The 21,738-nt window shown below is 44.3% G+C and overlaps 1 protein-coding gene across 6 annotated transcripts in view; it reads left to right on the top strand.

Annotated features, from left to right (window-relative positions):
- The window catches only part of BRAP (BRCA1 associated protein), a 41,070-nt gene extending 27,162 nt beyond the window's left edge, over positions 1–13,908 (top strand). For all 6 annotated transcript variants that reach the window (XM_021073840.2, XM_084996351.1, XM_084996349.1 and 3 more), the window contains 3 exons: positions 599–688; positions 9,125–9,228; positions 11,482–13,908. In XM_021073840.2, coding sequence (XP_020929499.1) covers positions 599–688; positions 9,125–9,228; positions 11,482–11,845 — 558 coding nt within the window. In that variant the 3' untranslated portion in view covers positions 11,846–13,908. The remainder of the gene's footprint in view (positions 1–598; positions 689–9,124; positions 9,229–11,481) is intronic.
- Positions 13,909–21,738: the final 7,830 nt, after the last annotated feature.

Genomic DNA, 21,738 nt, shown 5'->3' with positions numbered 1-21,738 from the left:
TCTAAGCCATCTCTCCTTTCTCTGTACATACACAGCACTATTGATTCATTCATACGCTCAGCAAACATTTCTTGACATCCAAAATGTGCCAGGCACTGGGGGTACAAAAATAAAGATATAATCCTCACTTTCAAAGGGTTACAGTTCAGTCAAGGAGAAAGGCAGGTAAGCTGTTGATTACGTGCTAATGTCATTAAGTGCTATTAATGATAGGCACAGTGCTGAGGGAGCCGAGAGGGGCACTTAACCCATCACGGGAGTGACAGGGACAGCCTCCTGAGGAAGGTAGATGGATCGGCTGATTTAACACTTTGCTTTAAAACCATGTGGTTCCATCTTAAAGTCAGCTTAAACAGAAACATAAGAGGTTTTTAATTGTACTTTTCTCTGTCCATAAGTAGATGATAAGCCCAGGAGGACAGAAGTGTAATTGTCATCTCTGTGTTCCCCTGGTTTGTTGAGTAGAGTGGACTCAAGGTGTAATATATTTTCTGAATGTTCCTCTTACTTTTCTGGAGGTCGTTAAAAGTCAAGTTTTAGTTGAATTTCAGAGACCAACAGCAGTGACTTATGTTTGGTATTCATTCTCCGTTTCTAGTATTCCTATTTACTAACAAGCCAGCTGGAATCTCAACGAATCTACTGGGAAAACAAGATAGTTCGGATAGAGAAGGACACAGCAGAGGAGGTAAGTTTCTGATGTGGTGACTGCTGAAATGCCTCTTGGTAGGACATCCTGAGCTTGTGTGGGAGAAGGCAGAGGATGGGGGAAATGAAATCTTAGAATCTTTCTTCTTAGTCTTGTCTATAGGCAGAGAACTGTTTTACTTCTACAGAGAAACCTTTGTTATATGGGAGTTGTATCTTAACAAAGCTGGGGGTTAGCACGAGGGGAGAAAAAAGAGGAGATTTGGAATTAGTTGGCTTATTCCAGTAACCTAATTCTAGATCAAGGTTCCAGGGAGAAGTAGTAAACACCTGAATTGTCATTTTACTGGAGACTTAGCCCCTGAAGGCAATGTCAGGGAGCATGAAATGCCAGACTACAATGAGAATGAAATTAGTCAAAAAGGAAAGGAAGAGATAAAAATACACTATTGCAGATGTAATCTACTAAGTATAATTTAAGAGAAGGGAAGCAGAGATAAATTCTTACCTAGGATTAGTAAATCAAGAGTTTGTGTGCTCAGCCCTGGACTATACTAAATCAAGGAAGAAATAAAATATATATACCTGAAAAAAAGAAGCCTCAGATTTAAAAGCTTAAGTGTTTTGGCATTTGGGGTTGGGACGTTGTTTGTTTGTTAACCTCAATCAGGTTTTCTAGTGCCTTGTGCAATTCCATTTAAAAAATAGAAGTATGTACGCGAGGGCTTGTAATTTGAGTCAGCCAGTTGGTTTGTCAGCTTGGGAACAGCTGCTTTGGGGAGCTGAGTATGAGCTTCTGAAGCAACAAGATGGGGCTTTGAAATGGAAGGAAATAAAGTTAGTCAGAGATGCTGATCACCATGGCACTTGATTGGTCTAGGGCAGTGGTCTTCAAAGTTTAACAAAGTAGGAGTCCCTGTTGTGGTGCAGTGGAAACAAATCCAACTAGTATCCATGAGAATGTGGGTTCGATCCCTGGCTTCGCTTAGAGGGTCGGGGATCCAGTGTTGCCATGATCTGTGGTATAGATTGAAGACGTGGCTGGGATCCCACGTTGCTGTGGCTGTGGTATAGGCTCTGATTCAACCCCTAGCGTGGGAACGTCCATGTGGGGCAGGTGTGGCCCTAGAAAACAAAAATAAAAAAATAATAAGTAAATAGAAACAAAATTTAACAAAGTAATCCTTTAAAGAAGAGGCCATTTACTCTTCCAATGGGAAAAGAGAAAAGTGTGATTTTGGTAGAAACCTGGCTCAAACTGGCCCAGAGCTCCACCTGCTTGGTTTTCCCTTTGTGTTTAGTGTGTACAAGGAATCCTGAGGCTTCCAGAGGAAGGAGTTTGAAAATCAGTAAGCATCTGTGTATTCATGTATAACCTAGAGTTCTAGGAACCATTCTCAGGACCTAGAGACAGTATTCATCATTCATTGATTTCCTTAGAGTTAAATGAAAGCTTTTAGGAGTTCCTGTTATGGTAACAAACCCGACCAGTATCCATGAGGACGTGGGTTGGCTCCCTGGCCTTGCTCAATGGGTTAAGGATCTGGCGTTGCTGTGAGCTGTGATGTAGATCTCAGATGTGGCTCGGATCTGGTGTTGCTGTTGCTATAGCATAGGCCAGAGGCTGAGGCTCTGATTCAACCCCTAGCCTGGGAACTTTGATATGTCATGGGTGCCAACCTAAAAAAGACCAAAAAAAAAAAAGAAGATTTAAATTTTTTAATGATTGATTTTTTTTAATAATTATTTTAATAACTTTATGAATTCCCTCCAGTAACTGAGCTTTCAAATGGAGAACTACAGAGCAAGGTTGGAGCTCAACTCAGTGGTAACTAGTGTTGTCCTGGGGCTTAGCAGGCAGGGTCAAGCTCTGACGTTACACCAGGTCCATCGACCCTAGTTTCTCAGTATGCCTTACAAATGAGAAGTCAGATTTTTTTCCCTAAGGCCTAACACCAGCTTTTAAATGATCTTTGGTAAAAGTTCGTGATGAAATTCTTACAAGAACCAGAGCTCCTATCGTGGCTTAGCAATTAACAAATCTAACTAGCATCCATGAAGATGCGGGTTTGATCCCTGGCCTCAATCAGTGGGTTAAGGATCTGGCATTGCTGCTGTAGTGTAGATTGCACACGCGGCTCGGATCCTGTGTGGCTGTGGCCCTAGGCCAGCAGCTACAGCTCCGATTTGACCCCTAGCTCGGGAACCTCCATATGCTGCGCCCACAGCCCTAAAAAGCAAAAAAAAAAAAAAAAAAAAAAAAGAGAGAGAGAGGAAGGAAGGAAAGAAAGAGAGAGAGAGCAAGAAAGTCCTCATGAGGATCTTCTGAGCAGTGGAAGTGCCTTTTCAGAGGTGCTTCATTCAGGTCACTTGACATACTGTTCTGAGTAGGGCTTGATTGGAATACGTGTGGGAAGGATGTGTCTCCAGCAGCATTCAGGAGGCAAAGGCAGGGGTCACTGCCACTTGGGGTCAAGTTTTAGATTCCCAGGGAGGAGCACTGGCGACTCTGGGCAGCCTCACTTAATGGATTTTTCCACAGACTGTACCATCATGATCACCTAGAGCTTTGTGCAGACCCTTGAAAGCTAAGCTCAGGATTCTCTGCCTTTTAAGATTCTTTAGGATTAACTGCATTCCCTAACACATGCCCATGAAGAACAAGTTGAGGGGCAGGAAAGCTAAAAATGTGAAACTTGTGTTTTACTTTTACGTAGGGGTAAGGTGGAGGCAAGGGCAGCCCTAAATTAAAAGCTCGAAGGGCTTGAAAAGGATTTTTTTGGTTTTCTAAGAAACTTATTTTAGTAGTGATACAAGCCTTTTGTTCCTGCCATTGTCCTCCTTTTGACCAGTCCTCTGTCCATTGGCACCTCCAGCAGTGGAGCACATGCAGGGAGAAACAGAAACTGACCCTGGGTTTCACTGGCAGAGGTTCTTGGTCATGGGCCTCATAAAAAGTTAATGTGGAGGAGAGGAGGGGCTGAAGGTTGAAATTCACTCTGGTGTTCAGTTAAAATACTATTCCAGTCCGCCGATGCTTTAGGTAGTGCAGTTATTAGAGTGTGTGAGCAGAATCTGTTCTAACAAGTAAAGTTCATACCCACTTGAAGGTTCCTAGTTTTCATGGGACCATGAATGAAGAACATACAGTAGGCCATCGGTACAGGCAAATTCTCTTTTCTCTTTAAACTTCTAGCTCCATACATAAATCACTGTTTTTCTACCTGTGGATTATGAAATGAGTTTGGTGGGCCACAACTGGCATTTTTTAATTAAACAGAATAGGGAGTTCCCGTCGTGGCACAGTGGTTAACGAATCCGACTAGGAACCATGAGATTGCGGGTTCGGTCCCTGCCCTTGCTCAGTGGGTTAACGATCCGGCATTGCCATGAGCTGTGGTGTAGGTTGCAGATGCGGCTCGGATCCCGCGTTGCTGTGGCTCTGGCGTAGGCCGGTGGCTACAGCTCCAATTCAACCCCTAGCCTGGGAACCTCCATATGCCGCGGGAGCGGCCCAAGAAATAGCAACAACAGCAACAACAAAAGACAAAAGACAAAAAAAAAAAAAAAAAAAAAAAAAACAGAATAGGATGGGAGTTTCCACTGTAGCTCAGAGGTAATGAACCCAACTAGTATCCATGAGGATATGGGTTAAATCCTGGCCTTGCTGATTGGGTTAGGGATTCAGCATTGCTGTGAGTTGCAGTGTAAGTCACAGACTCAAGTCGGATCTGGTGTTGCTGTGGCTGTAAGCGTAGGCCTGCAACTGCAGCTCAAATTCAACCCCTAGCCTGGGAACTTTGGTATGCTGCACATGCAGCCCTTAAAAGAAAGAATAGGATAGCTATCAGAGTGATCACATTTAATATGGTTTTGTGAAGCTCTTGTTTCATGTGTGTACATGTTCTGTTTCCTACTGAAGGCTAGTGGTCAGAAATGTTTTGGTTTTGGGGGTTTTTTGTTTGTTTGTTTGTTTTTGTTTTTTTGCCATTTCTTGGGCCACTCCCGCAGCATATGGAGGTTCCCAGGCTAGGGGTCCAATCGGAGCTATAGCCTCTGGCCTATGCCAGAGCCACAGCAACGAGGAATCTGAGCCGCATCTGCGACCTATACCACAGCTCATGGTAACGCCAGATCCCTAACCCACTGAGCAAGGCCAGGGATCTAACCCATTACCTCATGGTTCCTAGTCGGATTCCTTAACCACTGAGCCATGATGGGAATTCCCCAGAAATGTTTTTTAAACCACTAATTTAAGCCATTGTAACATTCGCCTATAGCAATATTAAAACCTTTTTTGAGGTTACTTGGTATTTTTTATCTTAATTTAAATGTGTGTGTGTGTGTTATTGTCTTTAGCAATCAAAACAGTTTGGTTCCTTTTGATGATCATTTCTGTCCTTTCCAATTTCCGTAAACTGATAGGAGTTAGTTTAAGAGAAAATGTCAAAAGGGGTCTCACGGTCTTATTGTAAAACAATATTGAGGAGAAAACTAATACCAAATAGAACCAGAATAATTTGAAAGCTATTTTTATTTTTATGACATAGAGGAACTTTTAGAAATCTCCCTTTAATTGCATGTTTTTCCAGCTTAATGACTTTGGCTCTAAAGTTAAATTCTACAAAACACGTATTTTCTTATTTAAAAAAAGATCAGGGAGTTCCACTGTGGCGCAGTGAGTTAATGATCCAGCTTGTCTCTGCAGAGATACCAGTTTGTCTCTGGCCTGGTTCAGTGGGTTAAGGATCCTGCATTGCTGCAGCTATGATGCAGGTTGCAGCTCCTGCTTAGAATCCATCCCTGGCCTGGGAACTTCCATATGCCTCATGCACAGCCAAAAAATAAAATATAAAAATTAAAAAAGGGAGGTACCCATTGTGGCACAGTAGAAACAAATCCAGCTGATATCCATGAGGATGCAGGTTTGATCCTTGGCTTTACTCAGTGGATCGGGGATCCAGCATTGCCATGAGCTGTGGTATAAGTCTCTGACGTAGCTTGGATCCCAGTATTGCTGTGGCTCTGATTCAACTAGCCTAGGAACTTCCGTATGCCATGGATGCAACCTTACAAAGCAAAAGATAAATAAAAATACATTTAAAAAGGGAAAGCAGTGCAGTTAGAGACCAGTGCTGCCAGGCAGGCTGTATGGCAGATGTTTAAAAAGAAGGCATTAGAAGCAGTGGCCCTTTTTCTGATTTTTTTTTTTTTTTTTTTTTTTGCTTTTTAGGGCCACGGATGCAGCATATGGAAGTTCCCAGGGTAGGAGTCAGATCGGAGTTGTAGCTGCCAGCCTATGCCACAGCTACAGCAATGCAGGATCTGAGCCTCGTTTGCAGCCTACCACCACAGCTCATGGCAGTGCCAGATACTTAACCCACTGAGCAAGGCCAGGGATTGAACCTGCCTCCTTGTGGATGGTGGTCAGATTCGTTAACTGCTGAGCCATGATGGGAATTCCCCTTTTTCTGATCTGATGGATGTTTCCTGTGTCACGGATCTCTGCTAAGAGTTTAAATCTTGCCCAGAAGTCACTTTTCCTTTGCTGTAGAGCTTTAGCCTCCTGTCCATTGCAGAGAGAGTTTTAGAACTTGGCTTTGAACTCAGATTTGGGGTCCAGTACTGGACCCACCTCACTCTGAGTGGGTGACCTTGGGGTATACTGCCTCACCTTTCTCTCAGCCTCAGTTTCTGTAAAGAAGTTCACAAACCTAAGTTATAGCCTTGATATAAAGAATAAACAAGATACTACCTATAAAACTCCTAGCTGGTGCCTGGGCCATAGAATTTAAATTCTCAGTCACTTCCATTTCCTGTTATTACTTCGTGATCCACCTATTTCCTCCCTGTGTCATTAGGACAGTAGAATTGAAGCATTTCTCAGGTCTATAGATCTTCCCACCTGTGTGAACCCAGTGTCTACCTAACTAGACTGCAGCAGATGCCTAGCCAGGATTGCTGCCATCTGACACATACTACACCAGAATTTTTAATTTCCCTTAAATTTTTAAGACAATGTAATAGCAGTTATTTCTCTCTATAAATTGCCTTTATATAAACTCAGTGAAACAAGAACTGCTTATATCCCATGTGGCTAATGGTACATAAGAAAATTAATAGTGAGTTTGGAGGGGAAAAAACCCAAGCACCTAGAATCAGCTGTTACAAGTATCTTCAGATTATTTGGGTAATACAGTTGACCCTTAAGCCACATGGGTTTGAACTGCACAGATCCACTTAGATGTGGATTTTTTCAGTGGATACCTGCTACAGTACTTCAGGATCCAAAGATAGTTGAATCCACAAATGCGGAAGCTCACATAGGGAGAACCGACTATGAAGTTATACTCAGATTTTTTCCTTCGAGCAGGATCAGCACCCCTACCCCCATGTTGTTCAAGAGTCAAGAGCAACTTTTGGAATGTGATCTCGGGCTAAAAGTAATGGTGAGTTAAGAATGAACGGTTCTGGAGTTCCCGTTGTGGCTCAGTGTTTAAGGAATCCAACTAGGAACTATTAGGTTATGGGTTCGATCCCTGGCCTTGCTCAGTAGGTTAAAGATCTGGCATTGCCGTGAGCTGTGGTGTGGGTCACAGACACGGCTCAGATCCCACATTGCTGTGGCTCTCTCTGGTGTAGGCCAGTGGCTACAGCTCCGATTAGACCCCTAGCCTGGGAACCTCCATATGCCATGGGAACAGTCCTAGAAAAGGCAAAAAGAAAAAAAAAAAAGAAAAAATTAGAGGTTCTGCCTTCCTACATTGTTGGTGAGAATGTTAAGTTGGTATAACCACTGTGGAGAACAGTACAGAGCTTCCTTTAAAAACTAAAAATAGGAGTTCCCTTGTAGTACAGCAGGTTAGGGATCTAGTATTGTCACTGCAGCAGCTCGGGTTGCTGCTGTGACTTGGGTTCAGTCCCTGACCCGGGACTTCGACGTGCTGTGGTAACAGCCAAAATTTTTTTTTTTAAATACTAAAAATAGAGCTAACATATGATCCAGCAATCTCACTCCTTGGCATATATCCAGAAAAGACAAAAAACTAAAAGATATATGCACCCCAGTGTTTATAGTAGCACCATTTGTAGTAGCCAAGACATGGAAACAACGTAAGTGTCCATCAGATGTATGGATAGAGAAAATGTGGCCACATGACAACAGAATATTACTCAGCCATGAAAAGGAATGAAAATACTGCCATTCGCAGCAACATGGATGGACCTAAAAATTATCATACGAAGTGAAGTAAATCAGACAAAGACAAATATCATATGATATCACACATGTAATTCTAAATCTAAAGAATAATACAAATGAGCTTATTTACAAGACAGAAACAGATTCTCAGACATAGAAAACAAATTTATGGTTACCAAAGGGGAAAGGAAGAAGGTTGATCGCATAAATTAGTATGGAATTAACAAATACACACTACTATATATAAAATAGAAAAGCAACAAGGATTTACTGTGTAACACAGTGAACAATATTCATTATCTTGTCATAACCTATAATGGAAAATAATCTGAAATATATATATACACATATGAATCACTTTGTTGTACACCTGAAACTTAGAAAATATTATAAATCAGCTATACTATACTCCAGTTTTTTTCTTTTTAGGACCTCACCTTTGGCCTGTGGAAGTTCCCGGGCTGGGGGTCAAATCAGAGCTGCAGCTGCTGTCCTACGTACGCCATAGCCACAGATCCAAGTCACATCTGCAACCTATGCTGCAGCTTGTGGCAATGCCAATCCTTAACCCCCTGAGCAAAGCCAAGGATCAAACCCGAATCCTTGTGGTTCTTAACCCTCTGAGCCACAACGGGAACTTCTGTACTTCAATTTAAAAAAGAATAGGAGGTTCTGGTCTGATCTCTGTCAAACCAGCCATCTTCTATGATACTGCCTGAAGCTCTTTCTTTACTTTCTAACAGTTTTGCTTGACATTCAGTAGTAGCTCTTGATCCTTTATTTATCTTGGTTTAGGAGTTCCCGTCGTGGCACAGCGGAAACGAATCCGACTAGGAACCATGAGGTTGCAGGTTCAATCCCTGGCCTCTCTCAGTGGGTTAAGGATCCGGGGTTGCCGTGAGCTGTGGTATAGGTTGAAGAGATGCGGCTCGGATCTGGTATTGCTGTGGCTGTGGCATAGGTTGGCGGCTACAACTCTGATTAGACCTTTAGCCTGGGAACCTCCACATGCCGTGGGTGCGGTCCTAAAAAGACAAAACAAATAAAAAGACAAAAAAATAAATAAATATTCATCTTGGTTTAGCAAAATGGTAAGGAAAAGATTTCTCAAAATTTTTATTCCTATTTCAAAAATTTAGAGTAGTCTCACCTTTTCTAAGTTTGGTTTGTGAAAGTTAGAGACAGGTACTTTAAAAAAATAATTGTGAAATTAGCCCCAAAGGTCACACAGCTTTGTCTTTGTGAAATAAAACTGATCTCTGTTTGCCCTTTCAGATTAACAACATGAAGACCAAATTTAAAGAAACAATTGAGAAATGTGATAATCTGGAGCACAGACTAAATGATCTCCTGAAAGAAAAGCAGTCTGTGGAAAGAAAGTAGGTATAATTGGCCTCTTAATTAACTGTTTTATTCTAACAGGCTCCATAAACAGATAATTTCCTTTTTTTTTCCTTTTTTTTTTTTTTTGACTTTTTAGGGCCATACCCATGGCATATGTAAGTTCCCAGGCTAGGGATCAAATCAGAGCTGCACCTGCCAGCCACAGCCACAGTCACAGCAACTCAAGCCACATCTGATATGTACACCACAGCTCACAGCAACACCAGATACTTTACCCACTGAGCGAAGCCATCGCAGAACCTGCATCCTCATGGATACTAGTCAGATTCATTTCCGCTGAGCCACAGCAGGGACTTCCTGATAATCTCCTCGATGCCCATGGAGACACTATCACTGTCAAGTGTGTGTCACCATTTTCAGAGGTCTCCCTATATGAGGAGCAAGCCTACTGTGACTTCCTATTTATTAAAAATGTCGGTGTTGGGAGTTCCCATTGTGTCTCAGCTGTAACAAACCAGTCTAGTATCCATGAGGATGTGGGTGGGTTTAATCCCTGCCCTCACTCAGAGAGTTAAGGATCCAGCGTCACCATGAGCTGTGGTGTAGGTTGCATATGCAGCTCAGAGCTAGCATTTCTCTGGCTGTGGTGTAGGCCAGCAGCTGTAGCTCCGATTATACCCCTAGCCTGGGAACCTCCATGTGCTGAGAGTGTGGCACTAAAAAGCAAAAACAAAACACTGCAGCATTAATAGAAATAAAAATTCAAAATTCTCCTATACTTTTACCACTCTAACAAATTGAACTCTTCCAAGAATTTAAAAGTTAAAACTAGTTTTTTTTTGCCTAAGTCCTGCTTTCTGCAAGTAATCATTATTAATAGTACCAGTGAATATTTGCTGTTATAGATTTTTTGCTGTGCCTATATAAACATCTCACACACATCTTTTTTCTACAAAAATTGAATAATGTATTTTTTTTGGTAAAATACTGTTTTGGAGATTTTTTCTCATACTGGCACATCTGGATCTTCTTAATCACTGTAACATCCTATGAAGGTCTCATAATAATTTTAGCCAGTTCCCCACTGATGGACAAGTAAGTTGTTTCAAGTCTTACACTGGTATAAACAATGTTGCAATGAGCATCTTTCTCCATATGTCATTTAGCACAGTTCTGAGATTTTTGTTGCTACTCTTATTTTTTCTTTTTAAGGCAGCACCCTCTAAGTCTGCACCGACGGCATAAGGAAGTTCCCAGGCCAGGGGTTGAATGAGAGCTTCAGTTGCCAGTCTACGCCATAGCCACAGCAACACCAGATCCATAACCTACTGAGTGGGACCAGAGGTTGAAGCCACATCTTCTTGAATAGTCAGGGTCTTAACCTGCTGAGCCATAACAGGAACTCCCCGAGGATATTTATTTTATAGGATAAATTCCTGGAAGTAGAATAACTATGTCAAAGAGCAGGTGAAATTTTAGTTTTCATAGATGTTGCCAACTTGACTTCCAAAGAGTTTGTACCAGTTCCCACTCCAGTGCCAGCATGTGGGAGCACCCCTTTTCCCACATCTGAGCTTGTTGGCATTCTGATACATAGAAATGGTATCTCCATTGGTATTTTAATTTGTAATTCTTTACTTATGAGTAAGATTGAGCATCATTAAAGGCACTCCCTTTTCCTGAAAACTCTTCTCTAGCAAATGCAGTGCGGTCAGAGCACTTGACTCTGTAAGAATGTCACTTTTCCTCATAACTTTTTTATCACGGCTATCATCTCTAAGTCACCCATGTAAACAAAACAGAGAAGCAGCAGAAGTTTTACCATGAATCACAGAATAGTTTCTGCTATTGAAAAATTTCTGATCCTTTGGAGTTCCCACTCTGGTGCAGTGGGATCAGCAGCATCTTGGGAGCACTGGGACACAGGTTCGATCCCCCGCCTGGCACAGTGGGCTAAGGATCCAGCGTTGCTGCACCTGCGGCTTGGATTCACTCCCTGGCCCAGGAACTCCCATGTGCTTCGGGACAGCCAAAAAAGAAAAAAAAAAAATTTCTGAGCCTTTAAAAATTTCTGAGCCTTCAAAAAAAATTTTATTAAAAAAAAAAAATTTCCTGATCCATTACCACCCTGCTGCAGTGGTAGCAAATATGTCTCCCTCACCATGGGAGGGAGGAGTCTGCCCTAACCGGACTCTGAGCTCATGGCTGCTCTGTTCAGTCCCAGAGCAAAAAGGGGGACGCTGCCAGCAAATGAAAAACCCACCTTGTCTCCCTTTGTTTTGTAAAAGGTGCACTCAGCTAAACACGAAAGTGGCCAAACTCACTACGGAGCTCAAAGAGGAGCAGGAAATGAACAAGTGTCTACGAGCCAATCAAGTCCTCCTACAGAACAAGCTGAAGGAGGAGGAGAGGGTGTTGAAAGAGACCTGCGACCAGAAGGATATGCAGATTACCGAGATCCGGGAGCAGCTGCGGGACGTCATGTTCTACCTGGAGACACAGCAAAAGATCAGCCATCTGCCTGCTGAGGCACGGCAGGAAATTCAGGAGGGACAGATCAACATCCCCATGGCCTCAGCCTCGAGCCCCTCCTCTTCGGGGGGCAGTGGGAAGCTGTCGTCCAGGAAGGGCCGCAGCAAGAGGGGCAAGTGACCTTCAGAGAAACAGATGTCCCTGAGACTGTCTTCCCTGGCACCTCAAGGCTGTGCCAGGGCCTTCAGCTCAACATGAGGGTAGACCCTAAATAAGTACAAGCGAGGATCAAGCCGCAGTCGTATGGTTCTTTCATTTGCTAGTGTGTGGTGTCACAGGGTAGAGGGTTGACGAGGAGAGCTGAGGGAAACAGCGGTGTTATAAAAGGTGGCTGCTTTTTTCAACTGTAATAATTCACTAACCTCGGACGTTCTAATGACCATTTTGCCTTCCTACTTGGATAGATGCCCCAACTCTGCTATGCGTTTTTCCGTTGTATTTATTGAGTTGGTGTATTTGACATTCAGTTCTGGGGTCAGTTTTTGTGTTTTGTTTAGTTTGGTTTGGTCCCCTCAAAGGTAATGTTACCTTAGCCCTAAAGCAGCAGACCTCCCTGAGGTCAGGGCAGCTGCTTGAGAGATTCCCACTGGCCACTGAGTTTTTATGAAAATCCCCTAACATTACTCTCACCTGACTGTCATTACCTGCTTCTGGGGAACTGAAGAATTGGTCAAATGTTCCATCAGAAGAGGTTGGGTCTATAAACCTGGCATTGGCTTGTCACTAGCAGCCATCTCCTCTTGCTCCGGGGCTGGCCAGGAAAAAGCAGCCCCGGGCAGGCTGAGTGGACCCAGTGTAGGAAAAATGGTGATGTTTCTACTTTGTTTATTTTTGATGCCTCCACACCTCATTATGAACCTCAAAGAAGGAAGCTCAATGTTTGCGCCAAGGCTCAGATCTCAGAGTGGATTTTCATAACATGCATCAAGGATAAGCAGCCGGATTGATTTATCGTCCATGTGGAAAGGTAGAGTGAGGCCTCTGACTGGCTGACTATATTTTGCTGGGATCAGTATTTTCTGATTGTTTACAAAAGACGGGACTGCACGTTCGGTTTGCGGCTAGAGAGAGCTTGGGCAGGTTTTCAATTATGCTTTCAAGATATAACCAAAGGCTGCTGCTAAATTCGAAAATTAGAATTTTAACAGAGGCCCCTTTAGAACAGTCGTGTAATGCTGGTTTGTGAGCCAACAGAGGGGCTATGTACTTTTTCTAGAAACAGAAATGTCAGGAAAAAATTGTAATATGCAGTAATTAAGCCAAATTAAAGAAGATGCGTGTTGGAATTTCGCTTCCAAAAGAGGTAGCTGGATAGGGTAACAAGGTAACAAGGCATACTGTTAAATGATGGGTTTCATTTTCTGTGTTTATAATTAGCCAAAGTTTTCAAATTATTACACTTAAGAACTGGTTCTTAATCTGTGATCAGGCCTCATCCTCTTTGACCTAAATGTCTTACGTGTTACTTGTACGCACACCAACCATCCATTTTTGCGGGATGTGCGGCAGCATTTCCCAAAGAACCTGACATGTAACTTTGCATCATGAATGTACTCAGACATTCTCAATTTTTACTTAGGGCAGACCAACTCCATAAGTCCCCCTTGGACTTATGTATACAGATATCGTAAAGCAAGAGTGGGAATGGGAAGCTAACCTAATTCTCTTCCTATAGAGATTCTATTTTATTTAAAATCTATTTTTACACTAGTTAGACTCCTGCTTTTTTGGCCAAGTACTTGTCTTGCATGTCTGACCTTGTGGAAGCTGGAGTGGGTCGTAGCATATTAATTAAGAGAATTAGTAGTAGTTTACAAAGCTTGCTTCCTCCTCGTTTCTCTATGACCACCTCTGTCAAGCAGCCCTACCACCAGCTAAGAGAAGAGATTTTCAGCATAAAATCTGAAAGGTAGCATAAATGCTCTTGAAAGGCTGTGCCCAGAGGAATGAGCAGATAGGCAGATGTTTCCAAACTACTTCAAGGTTTAAAAGAAATGTTCCAGAAAAAAATCTTGTCAAGATATGTAAAAAAAAAATTTTTTAATGGTCAAAAGTCATGTTTGAATTTGACAAAATTGCATAAGATAGAAACTGTTAGTGTTTTCTGCAGGATGAAAATGAACCACTTAACATATCCATACTACCTTGAACAATGAAGCTGCATTAAAATAGCCAAACTTTGAGATGAGTCTGCCCTTTGTGACATCTGTGTCTCTTTGATTGATACTTGCTTGGGAGCTTGTACCTGAATAATCTAAGAAAGTATCTGCTCCAGGTACAGAGAATTCAGGGGAAATCCTCCAAATTTGGAATTTGGAGGCTTGGGTTAGAGAAAACCCAGGCACACAATTCTGCAAAGCAAAAGCTGTCATTTTCTACACCTGAGATTTTTTTTTCCAGCCCCTACCCCAAGCTGAGGTGGAAAACTGTCATAAATGTGACTTGTTAGGATCCCCTGGGTGAGATAAGTCACCAAAGCAACCAACCCCTCTTCCCTGCTTGCTCAATGAAGTGGTCCTCACTACGAGGGCTGAGAAGCTGATCCACACAGCCTGCCAGCAGAGTATGGAGAACCTGGTAAATCACGAACGAACGGCCTTCTGGCATCACTTGGAAACCCTTCTCCTTGTGTAGTCAAGATATACAAGCTACACACACTACCCATAATATTTGGCTGCTATGCCCGATACCACGATGCTTGGGCTGATGGCAAATTTTGGCTTGTGAGCCAGTCCATGGGCTTATCTAAAAAAGAAAAGTCACTCTTGCCACATTCGAGGAGAGCTATTTTGTTTTCTCCTGGAGAAGGCCTAGTTAACTCTCTTAGAGTGATTCTGCTATGGTACTTCCCTCCTGGCAGCAGAAGGGGAATTTTCCCGAGATTGATTTATTAAGACCCAGCTCCTGGAGTATCAGGAGTATCCATGAGGACTCTGGTTTGATCCCTGGCCTAGATCAGTGGATTAGGATCCGGCATTGCCATAAGCTGCAGTGTAGGTTGCAGACTTGGCTTGGATCCCACGTTGCTGTAGCTGTGGCCAGCAGCTGCAGCTCTGATTCAACCCCTAGCCCAGGAACTTTCATATGTCAAGGTGTGGCCGTAAAAAGGAGAAAGAAAAAAAGACATGGAGTTCCCTTCATGGCTCATCAGTTAATGATTCCAACTAGGATCCATGAGGATGTGGGTTTGATCCCTGGCCTCACTCAGTGGGTTAAGGATCCAGCATTGCCATGGCTGTGGTGCAGACTGGCAGCTGCAGCTCCAATTTGACCCCTAGCCTGAGAACTTCATATGCCATAGGTGCAGCCATGAAAAAAGTAAATAAATAAAGGAACCCTGAGTTTTACCCCAGAGCCAAAACCATGTGTCTCTGCGATGTGAAGTTGATTTTCCCTCCCTCAAATGGAGTACTGCAGTCACCCTGGAGCATTCAAAAGACAGTCTTTGCAAGAGTTCTGTGGCACAGCAGGTTATTGCTGCCAGTGCTATTGCTGCTGTGGTGCATGTTTGATCCCTGGCCCAGGAAATTCCACATGCCATGGGTGCAGCCAAAAAAAAATTTTTTTTAATTTCATTTGTTTATTAGAGGACTTTAGGGAATTATCTAAGCCTTTTTTGCTTTTTTTCAGGGGAAGAGGAGTTGTGGCCTCTTTACCCTGATTAATGTCATGTTCGACTCCTTTACACCTCTTTCCATTTTTTAAAGATAGTGGTAACCATTTACCTCTTGACGGTAACCCTTCTTCCTTGCATCCCTGAAACACGCGCCCTCCCTGGAACGCTGTCACTGACGATAGTAGGTTCTATCTGATGTTAAGTTTGAAAGCTGTACTTGCAGAGGCCGAAACAATTGCAGAATCGTTTTAGCTATTATACTTGCCATACACGGTTTCTCACTGTAATTCTGCAAGCTTAGGAGAGCCCAGAAGGAGCTCTGTAGTTGGTTCTTAATCTGGATTTTGAATTCTTGCCACATTAAAAGAAGCCCAGGAAGAGATGAACAATCTGGGTTTTTTTTGTTTTTTGTTTTGTCTTTTTGACATTTCTTGGGCCACTCCTGCGGCATATGGAGGTTCCCAGGATAGGGGTCTAATCGGAGCTGTAGCCGCCAGCCTAAACCAGGGCCACAGCAACTCGGGATCCGAGCCACATCTGCAACCTACACCATAGCTCACGGCAATGCGGGATCCTTAACCCACTGAGCAAGGCCAGGGATCGAACCCGCAGCCTCATGGTTCCCAGTCAGATTCGTTAACCACTGCGCCACGACGGGAACTCCAAAGAATCTTGTTTTATACAAGATAACTATGGTCTTTGGAGCCTAATACTCAACTGCTTCGGGTCAGAAACTTCCCACTGGAATCATCTGCAAAATGAGGTTTCAGTACTTGGCGAGGAGCTGTGCTGGTGCAGATAACATTTGTTACTCCAAGGCTAATTACCAAGCACACGATGTGAACTAAAGCAGCTTTGCTTCTTTTCAGACAACGTCCTAAATCCCCTGACCCTAAACTCCTTTCAGATCCAGGCTCTCTCAAAATAAACGCAGAGAGGTTTGAGGGTGGGGTGTCTGTCAAAGAATGAAATCACCTGCAAGGTCCACAACCCCCAGGATAAATCTACCCTAGTGTGATACAACTGATGGTGCAGTTCTTTTCAGAAGATAAAAGTGAACACAGCATAAATGTTGAATAGGGAAAACAGTTCTGACTTGGCCTCCGTGGAGATGTCTTTTGCCATTTTTGCCCGGAAGAGGCAGCAAGTTCCACATCCTAAATTGTTTCCTCATTTAAAAAGAAAGAGCCAGCTGTATCAATTCCTCATTCTAAATTCTCAATCCCTTGGTGGCCTAATAGGCCAAAAGTTCAGACTTTCCCCACAGGCTGGGAGAAGGGAGAGCCACTAAAAAAAAAGAAGGTGGTATTTCCACCATTTAAGAAACTTTCTTGTATCATTATACACCATTACCAACATGCCAAACACCGAAAGACTGCGGCGGTGCCAGTAACTGGGGAGGTGGGGGGGAAGGGGAACTCAAACTAATTTCTGGGCAGAAGAACAGATCACAGAGAAAGACCTAGAAATGAAGAAACGGAAAATTTTAGGAGGAATCAGGAGAATTGCTTGCTTGGAAACCCTCCAGTGGAGAGCAAATTGGGACTTATCCCACACAGCCAGCGGGTCCTCCAGCAGCATTTTCCAGGAATTCTCTTTTGTGAAAGACTTAGCCCACTCACACGTCATGATTAGCTTATGCTCACTCGAATCCATGAGCCCAAAACCGTTCGCCAAAGGGACTGCAATAGAAGAGCCACATCACAACTCCTCCACCTCCCTGCTCCACCTGTCCTTGGGGAACAAAATTAAAAGCCTCCTTTCAAAAACGCATGCCTCAGGAAAACAGCCTTCGCTGCATTTGTTTCCATGCTGTGCAAAATCAACACTGACTGGCTTTGATCCCAATCCGGGCCAACTGCAGATTCTGCAGCCTCCAGCCGCCCTCCCCCAGCACATTCGACTTCAATTACGTGGGAACAGGCCTGGACTGGGGGGGCGGCCGCCAGACTCTCCTGGCCCCAACTGAGGAGGCCCCGAGCTTGTGGCCCAGAATCTTTCCTGAAAGTCTGTACAGGATCTCTCAGTTGCTGCCAATCTTGTACTTTCTCTTTGGCGAGATTCCTGGTTCTGTTTGGCCACAGTCAAGCTAACGCTCTCTTTTGTTCCTTTTTTTTTCCACCTATATGCCCAGGATCTCCTCTCCTTACAGCCCCATTGCCCCTCACAGTTGTAAATAAGAATGTTCTGGGAGTTCCCGCTATGGCGTGGTGGGTTAAGAATCCGATTGCAGCAGCTCCGGTTGCTGCGGAGGCTCAGGTTCAATCCCCAGCCCGGAGCAGTGGGTTAAGGATCCAGCATTGCCAAAGCTGCAGCTTGGATTCAACCCCTGGCCCAGGAACTTCCATATACTGTGGGTGTGGCATTTAAAAAAAAAAGGTTCTGCCTTTCAGAACCAGAATCCCCTCCACCCCACCCCGGCCAAATAATCCACACCAAGAAGCCCCTTCCTGCTCCTTTAGCCCTCAGGAAAGGGCTTGCCTTTTCGATGAACTGACCGTGGTGTAGGCCAGCAACTGTAGCTCCGATTCAACCCCTAGCCTGGGAACATCCATATGCCATGCGTGCGGCCCTAAAAAGCAAAAAAAGAAAAAAAGAATGGTTATGTGTATAACTGAATCACTTTGCTCTACAGCTGAAAGTAACATGACATTATAAATCAACTGTACTTCAGGAGTTCCAGTCGTGGCTCAGTAGAAAGGAATCCAGCTAGGAACCATGAGATTGTGGGTTCAATCCCTGGCCTTGCTCAGTGGGTTAAGGATCCGGTGAGCTGTGGTGTAGGTCGCAGACGCAACTCGGTTCCCGCATTGCTATGGCTCTGGTGTAGGCTGGCAGCTACAGCTCTGATTAGACCCCTAGCCTGGGAATATCCATATGTTGTGGGTGCGGCCCTAAAAGGGAAAAAAAGACAAAAAATAAAAATAAAAAATAAAAGGAGTTCCCATCGTGGCCCAGAAGAAAGGAATCTGACTAGCATCCATGAGGACACAGGTTTGATCCCTGGCCTCACTCAGTGGGTTAAGGATCACACAGAAACAGAAGATCTCTTGAGTCAGTGTTAACATTTGTGAGATAATGTTGTGTGTTCAGCTAGTGCTCACTAAGTGCAAGGTTCTCTGGGGGACATAGACGAGCAGCACGAGGTCCCTGCCTTCTAAGAGCTCACTGTGGATTAGCAGAGATCTGGCAAGTAGACCACCGAACTCAAGCAGTAGTGTGGTGCTGTACTTATGTGCATGGGCCTGGAGTTAGCCTTCTTGAGTTCAAATGCTAGCTCAGCTGTTGCCTGGCTGTGTGATCTAGGGGAAGCTGCTTGACATCTCTGAGCAGTGATTTCATATCCTGCCAAATGGATAATAGTGTCTATCCCTCACATGATTGTTGGCAGGATTCCAGGAAAGTAGGTCTCAGCTCAGTGGACACTTTCTGTGGTCTCTGTGTTAGAGCTTTTTTCCCCATCCCTGCTCGCCAGTGGGGACTATTTTCCTTCATCTGCATAAGGCCTGGCCCTGAAAAGCTCCTCAACACAGGACTATTGGAATGAAAGAATGAAGGAAGGAAGAAAAGCCAGGCAGGGTAAAACCAATCAGACTTTGCACAACTGAAAGCAGTCACTTGGCAAGTCCATCTGTATGATATGAGCACCTAGCATACCCCCAGAAGACACAGGGCTTTAAGGATAAGGAAGGGCAATGAGAATGTAGAGAAATGCTGGAGGATTCAGAAGCAGGCACGATGACCAGGACTGGGCATGCCAGGAAAGGCTCTCAGGACAAGGCTGCAGGACTTTAGAAGGACAGTGCTGGCTAGTAGGCCCTGTTTCCTCTGTCTTTGGAGCCCCAACAACAAGTGTGAAATTATTGCCTTGAGCAAATTCTGCCTGATTAGAGGAGAGAGAGTATGTCTTCAGCTGCAAATAATAGAATCCCAACGCAAAATGGCTCCCACAATAAGGGGATTGATGATTTCACAAGGCAAGAACGGAGGCAGGTCAAGTTCTAGAGCGGTTAAATGACTGGATCAAGAACATCATGATGGAGTTCCTGTTATGGCTCAGTGGATTGTGAGCCCAACTAATATCCATGAGGATGCAGGTTTGATCCCTGGCCTCGCTCAGTGGGTTAAAGATCCAGCGTTGCCGTGAGCTGTGGTGAAGAACTGCAGACAAGGCTTAGATCTCAAGTTGCTGTGGTGCAGAATGGCAGCTGCAGCTCCAATTCAGCCCCTAGCCTGGGAACTTCCATATGCCACAGTAGCCATAAAAAGCAAAAATAGGAATTCCCGTCATGGTTCAGTGGTTAACAAACCCAACTAAGAACCACAACATTGCGGGTTTGATCCCTGGCCTTGCTCAGTGGGTTAAGGATCTGGCATTGCCGTGAGCTGCAGTTGCTGTGGCTCTGGTGTAAGCCGGCGGCTACAGCTCCAATTAGACCCCTCACCTGGGAACCTCCATATGCTGTGGATGCGGCCCTAGAAAAAGGCAAAAGGACTAACCCCCCCCCCAAAAAAAAAGACCACCTAGACAATCTGGCCTTAAAAGCAAAGTGATGCTGGCCAAGAGGAGGAAGGAGGAAGGATCTTGGACATGCAGGTCTGAGGGTTCTGCAGAATTTCTAAGCAGAAATGAATAGCAGACAGCAGATGGGATGGGTCTGGAGCTTGGAGCAGGAAAGACTTGGGAATTCATCATGTACATGTGTGGCCAAGGCTAAGGTGTAAAATGGGATGCCTAGAACAAAGTGTTGATGCAAGATCACACGAAGGCTTAAGATAGAGCCTGGAGAGAGTTCCTGTTATGGCTCAGTGGGTTAAGAAACCAGCTATTATCCATGAGGATGTGGTTTTGATTCCTGGCTTTGCTCAGTGGGTTAAGGATCCGGCATTGCTGCAAACTGCTGCATAGGTGGAAGATATGCCTTAGATGTTGCTATGGCTGTGGCGTAGGCCGGCAGCTGCAGCTCTGATTCAACCCCTAGCTTGGGAACTTACATATGCTGCAGATGCAGCCCTAAAAAGAAAAATAAAAAAAAGACAAAGCCTGGAGAACAATGGCAGTTGGACAGGAGTGAAAGAAATAGAAAAGAACATCCTGAGAGGTCAGAGGAGGGCCATTTGGGAAGATATCCAGAAAAAAGTCTTATCAGGGGAACAGGAAATGGTGGTCAGTGGTTTAGTATGTGGCTGAGAAGCCAGGCAGTATAGGGACAGAAGGAAGGCCACTGCACTCGGCACTGGGTCATTGATGACCACTGCTAGACCACTTTGAGTGGACTGGTCAGGTTGGAAGGCTGGTTATCCAGGACTGAGGAGGGCATAAAAATTTGGGAAGTGGAGCAGCCAGTGTAGACTAGACATCTGGCAGCAAAATGAAGGAGAGTGAACTGCAGAAGCTCAAGGGAGATGCGAATGTCTTGTTTCATTTGTAGGTTGGAGGAGACTTGGGCATGTTTACAGGAAGTATGTTTAAAGTTAGATGGAGATCTGTTCTTTTACTTTTTCCTTCTCCTAAGTGCACTTTTCCTTTGGGGAACTATCTTTCCCTCACTCCTTGATCCATAGCCTGCCCTTACTCTGCAAGTAGTCATGTGACTCAGGCCTGGCCAATCAGGATGTTCTAATGCCCCAGCCACAGTGATAGGTTCACGAAAGAACATGTGACACAGTTCTACCTAATGAGCATTAGCCCTAGGACTTTTGCTGGAACCCTGTCTTCTGGGATTGCCAAGTTGGTCAGAATGGAAGCCTGGATCTTTGCTACCATGTAAGGAGGAACTGCCTGGGAAATGAAGACAATACAGATGATAATAACAGACCTGAGAAATGGAGAGGGACTGAGACCCCATGACATCATTTGGGTCCCCATGTCTAAAACATTCCTCAGACAGTTTGTGCTAGGCTTTCATGCCACTTGAAATGGAGAGTCCTGCCTTAAATAGGGAAGAGGGGCTATGATTTGTCCTGGACAGGGTGACACCAGTTCTCACACTCACTCACATGTTCGTTGGCCTTAGTTCCCCACTGGCTATCGCAGAAGGCTTTGGTTCCTTGCCATCTGTATTTCTCTACCAGTGGCCCCAGTATCCACACAACATGGCAGCTAGCTTCCCCCATAGTGAGTTGTCTGAGGAAGAGAGAGTAAGAGCACCAGCCCACGATGAAAGCCACAGTCTTTTTAATAACGTAACCTTGAAAGTGGCACACCATCAGTGCCACCATGTCCAGTTTGTTGAAAGATAGTCGCTAGGTCCAGCCTAGTCACCAGGGGACTAGGATTAAGCTCTACTTTTGTTTTTTTAACATTTTGGGCATGCTGCAACGTGCGGAAGTTCCTAGGCCAGGGATCAAACCCACACCACAGCAGTGACAATGCCAGATCCTTAACCTCTAGGTC

The sequence above is a fragment of the Sus scrofa genome, chromosome 14 (genome assembly GCF_054392235.1).
Source record: "Sus scrofa isolate SSC_HxYL_T2T_F1_AM1 chromosome 14, Sscrofa_HxYL_maternal_Yorkshire_Landrace_v2.0, whole genome shotgun sequence".
In the NCBI taxonomy this organism is placed as follows: Eukaryota; Metazoa; Chordata; class Mammalia; order Artiodactyla; family Suidae; genus Sus; species Sus scrofa.
Note: the sequence above shows the minus strand (reverse complement) of the source record. Positions and strands in the feature narration are given on the sequence as shown.